The sequence below is a fragment of the Bidens hawaiensis genome, unplaced genomic scaffold, assembly GCF_021521415.1.
Source record: "Bidens hawaiensis isolate Kalapana, Puna unplaced genomic scaffold, B.hawaiensis_p1.1 tig00039553_1, whole genome shotgun sequence".
Taxonomy (NCBI): domain Eukaryota; kingdom Viridiplantae; phylum Streptophyta; class Magnoliopsida; order Asterales; family Asteraceae; genus Bidens; species Bidens hawaiensis.
In genome coordinates, this window is record NW_027496957.1 from 85,742 (window position 1) to 91,413 (window position 5,672).

Genomic DNA, 5,672 nt, shown 5'->3' on the forward strand with positions numbered 1-5,672 from the left:
ATAAAAGGACAAACAAATATTTTCGCACGAACAATAAAATTATAGTCAATAAACATGATACAAACATCAGGTCATTACGTATACTACAACGCCATCAATTGAAGTTAAACTCCACCCACACAACTAATTAAATTAATATAAAAAATATATATTCACCATAATATAAAAATACAATATAAATAAACATGCGTAACACGCGGGCTAAAAGCTAGTGTATATATATATATATATGGGAGAGTTATCCTAAAAACAATTAGTTTTATAGGAAGATTGAGAATAAATCATAGCTATTGAATCATATAAATCAACGGTTGAGATTTAAAATTACCAAAAACGGTCATAGTTTTCTAGAATTAATGCCAAATGTTAAAATTTTATTGGTTCTTACCATTCATAGGAAATATCTTCTTTTTATTTGAACCATTATATATATATATATATATAGAAAAGGGTTAAAATAAAAATAAATAGTTTCCTAAGAATAGTAAGAACCAATAAATTTTTGACGTGTGACAGTACAACCTATGGTGAAAGAACAAATCTAGGAAACTATGTCGGTTATAGTGGTGAAAGAGTAATTCTAGGAAACTATAACGATTTTTGGTAATTTTAAATCTCAACCATTGATTAACATGAGCTAATGGCTAAGATTTATTTCTAGTCTTCCTAGAAAACTATCTCTTTTTAGAATAACTCTCACCTATATATATATATATATATATATATATATATATATATATATATATATATATATATATTTATAGTTTAATGTTTGGGTAAACTGGTAAATTTGTAAAGGTGTTGAACACTAGTTTGACAAGCAAAACTTAAGAGGGGTCAGACTTGGATTGTTTCGAGTCATGTGTATAACTCGAGCTCTACTCGTTAATAATATTACGAAATCGAGCTAGGATTGTTTATTATCTAATAACTTTTGTGCACATGTAACTTTAATGTTACTTTTGATGAATTATTAAACGGTTTTGCTAAGGAAAATATTATTACAAACTTTTAACTTTTGAATTTATAAACATGAAATTAAAGTTTTAAACATTATAAACAGTCAAGATGTTACACTTTAGAAACTACTATTGAATTTCATCATTGAGTTGTTATCTGTTTTATGTTTTTAGGGCATGATTGACTTGAAAAAGAAATATAATAGTTCAAAAAGTATTGTATGTTTGTAACATTGAGGGAATTGAGACGACTCACGTGGGAATAGTAAAAAAAACAACATGCTCATTTTCTTCTTGCACATGGAAATGACGTTCATAACTAAGAAGATTAGTTTTTCTTTTTTTTATTTTAATAAAAGTGTAGAAATAAAAAATTGTTTTGTGAAATACATATATCCAAGTAATGATTTAGAAGGTAATTTTCATCGACTACCCGTATAGTACACGAGTCCCAAATTAATAATTACAAATATTCTTGTAACTTGTTGCTTTGATGCGGGTGTATCATTAATGTCTGCAATAAATTGTTGCGTTAAAAGTAGAAGTGATAGTGATATGTAAATTCTATAGTTCTCTCTAATGTTGGTTTATATGCAGAATTTTATGCATAAATTTATTTCTATAGCATAATTAATCATAATATAGACCCCCCTCCTATTTCTAATTGAGATTCTTATCATTGATACAGACACATGTATAAACAACATTTGTATTGGAAGTTTACCATTGTAACCTCCGAATAATTACCCTAAATAATATAACCACACACAAGCACAAGACAAAATAATAATCACTATATAATCTGCACCCTTTAATTCGATTTCTATTCATCAAAGACCCTCAACAACTTATTAAATCTTAATAGATAAAATGAAGCAGTCCATAATTATCTTCATAATTCTCCTTTCTCTTTTTTCTAACTTATTTATATCGTCCGTGTATGCTCGCTTGACTCATATTAAAGCAACCATGACCATCAACGGCTTTGAGAATGGCGGGAGTGGAGGAGGACCATCTGAGTGTGATGAGAAGTATCATTCGGACAACACACTCATTGTGGCATTGTCCACGCGTTGGTACAATCACGGAAAAAGATGTCATAAGTTCATCAATATACATTACAAAGATATAAGTGTAAAAGCTAAGGTTGTTGACGAGTGCGATTCGTCTAGAGGGTGTAAAAGTAATATCGTGGATGCATCTAAAGCCGTTTGGAAGGCCCTTCGGGTGCCTAAAAGTGAATGGGGTGAAACGAAAGTTACTTGGTCGGATGCATGATCAAGCACAAATTCATTAACATATATGATTAAGGCCTTCGAGTTTCTTTGTGTTATCGTATTTAATAAAGTGACCAACCACATTAAAGAAGATAACAATCGAGCTATTCCCTAGAGATTATAGGATTTTATTTTCTTGAAGGTTGTAATGGCCACATCAAAATTATATATATGTTGCCTCCAATAATTTAATATCATTGTTTAATAGACATGCCTAGTCCCACTGGTGAATACAAATAATCACAGTGCTTAAGCAGTAGATCATATAAATTTCTTTTGTGACGATTTGTGATATAACGTACATACTTGCGACGATTTTGTAGCTGATAAGATTTGTTACATTACACGTGTCGAAGATGGATTCCTTTCCTAAAACTTTTCATTAGAACGACCGACAAATAATTTTCATTAACCACCAAACGGGATAGCAAGATATTGCTAACCAAACGAAACACATTAAACGATATTTACATCCAAAACATAATACAATCAAAATGCATACTAATGTAAACCACTACAGAAGACAAACAATGCCACTTACACATTAAAGGTGCTCAATGTTTTCCGGGTTATCACCTAGCTACTTGTTTAATCGATTCCGAAATCATAAGTGTACCAACGATTTCTGAATCTTTTTTTCACCCCTCTTTTATACACATTCAATCAATCAATCAATCATGTCCAGTAAAATCCCACCGACAGCAAAGCTATAAGTAGGGTCTGGGGAGGGTGGGATGTAGGCACACCGTACCTCTATCCAAAGGAATAAAGAGGTGGCTTCCAGAGAGACCATAGGCTTTAAGTACATATGTATGAAGCAAAATAAAGGAAATCAAAGTTTAACAGTTATATAAAAACTACTATTAATTATAATAATATTAATAATATTAATAATAAGATCACAGTTTAACAGCTATATAAAAGCTAATAATAATTATAATAATAATAATACTATAAGTAAGGGAAATACCATTATGGTATGTAACCTAAATAAGTTAAGTCTAAGCCCTAAGGTATTCAATTCTCTCTAAAAATCCTTAACTTTAATTCTACTTCTCCACGAATTCCTATCCTCAACCATGTCCTCGGAGAGGTTTAGGTCTATCAAATCATGCCTAATCCTCTCATCCCAAGTCAATTTCGGTCGTCCTCTACCCCTCATCCCCTCTATAGTAATGTTTTCTACGGATCTAACAGGATTCGACGCCTGTCTTCTCTTTACATGTCCAAACCATCTCAATCTCCACTCTCTTATCTTGTCTGCTATGTTCGCCACCCCTAATCTCTCGCGAAACACAACGTTTCTTATTCGGTCTAGCCTTGTGTGCCCACACATCCAACGTAGCATTCTCATTTCAGCTACCTCCATCTTCCGCACTTGTGCCTTCTTGATGGCCCAACAATCTGTTCCATATAGCATTGCAGGTCTAACTGCCACCCTATAGAATTTTCCCTTTAGTTTAGTCGGGAAACTCTTGTCGCACAATATACCTGTGGCTGCTTTCCATCTACACCATCCTACCTGAACTCGGTGGGTCACATCACTGTCTAATTCCCCATCGCTCTGTACAAATGATCCTAAATACTTGAACTTCGTTACCTGCGGGACCACCTGCCCTTGAATTGTGATCTGTGCGTCTTCATTGTCGTTTATCCCACCAAAATCACAGTGGAGGTACTCCGTCTTAGATCGGCTAATCTTTAAACCTTTTGTCTCTAAGGTTGTTCGCCACTCCTCAAGCCTCATGTTTAGATCTTGTTTTTTCTCAGCAAGTAACACAATATCGTCTGCGAACATCATGCACCACGGGAGAGTCCCCTGAATCGACTTTGACAACTCATCCAAGACTACTGCAAAAAGAAACGGGCTCAACGCTGATCCCTGGTGAAGACCTACCTCTACAGGAAAGAAATCAGTATCCCCCACTGGCGCACGGACACTTGTTTCACTCCTGGTATACATATCCATAATTATCTCTATGTAATTCCTGGGCACTCTTCTACCCTCCAAGCACTCCCAGAGCACCTGTCGTGGCACACTGTCGTAGGCCTTTTCTAGGTCAATAAACACCATATGTAGATCACGCTTCTTCTCCCTATACTTTTCCATTAATCTTCTTATAAGGTGTATTGCCTCTGTGGTGGAACGCCCCGGCATGAAGCTAAATTGGTTGACCGTAACCTGAGTTTTTCGTCTAAGTCTAACCTCAATCACTCTTTCCCATAGCTTCATAGTATGACTTAGTAGTTTGATTCCTCGGTAGTTACCACAACATTGGGCGTCTCCTTTGTTCTTATAGATAGGAACTACAACGCTGCTCCTCCACTGGTCTGGCATCTTACATGATTTGAGAATACTATTGAACAGAGTAGTTAACAATATGACTCCTTCCTCCCCCAGACACTTCCACACCTCGATTGTAAGGCCCCGTTACCGGTAGCCCTACTTTCGTGTTGGATTTACTCATAAACACAGTTCTAAATATCAGAGTTAATTAAAAACTTTACGCGGAATATAAAACTTTCATAAAACATTACATATCAATTCATAATCATGTCTTAAAACATTCCTCTTGTCTTTCAAAATCAAAACATAACTTATAAAACATATCAGATCTTCAGATGCCAGGCTTTAGTCTTCTGCCATGTGTCCTCCACTCAAGCCAGCTGTCTCATCCTACTCACCTGCGTGCATACTAAAAGTCAGCTACGCTGAGTGAGTTCTAGTTAATCATACAATACCATACAATACCTTCTTACATACATACGTACTTAACCTCATAACTTTCTTTCATACACACATAAGTACTCATACCTTTATTCTTACTTACATACTTTCTTTACATTCATAATCATACGTTTTAAAGAGCCTTTCGCCCTATAACCTCACAGATATTATAAGGGTCTGGTCCCTAACATCACAGATATTATAAGGGTCTGGTCCCTAACATCACAGATATTATGAGGGTCTGGTCCCTATCCTCACAGATATTGTAAGGGTCTGGTCCCTAACATCACAGATATTATAAGGGTCTGGTCCCTTGTTTTCGAATATTAGTAGGGTTCGATTCCCTCTTCGTTACCATACAACCATACATCATACCTCGAGTATTATTAGGGCTCGGTACCCTTTTCGTAACCATACAACCATACAACCGTCATTTCCTTCTTTTATTAACTTTATTACGTTCATACACATAAACATACATATCATACTTACCATATTTATAACGTTACAACCTGACAGTACGTGCAATATCCGAAGATCGTTCACGTACCATCAAGCAATCATTCATACATATCACATATATCACATATGGCATACACTTATCACTTAGGATAAATGTATTAACAACACATCAAGTATGCACACAGCCCCGAAAACATAACAAGGAATGGGGCTAGAAACTCACCTGGATCCTGTTACGCTCGCCGT

The 5,672-nt window shown here is 35.1% G+C and overlaps 1 protein-coding gene across 1 annotated transcript; it reads left to right on the top strand.

The window, feature by feature from the left end:
• Positions 1-1,928: 1,928 nt before the first annotated feature.
• On the top strand, positions 1,929-2,237 carry LOC143591308 (putative ripening-related protein 1). Its single transcript, XM_077071551.1, has one exon. The coding sequence runs from the start codon at positions 1,929-1,931 to the stop codon at positions 2,235-2,237; it is 309 nt and encodes a 102-aa protein (XP_076927666.1).
• Positions 2,238-5,672: the final 3,435 nt, after the last annotated feature.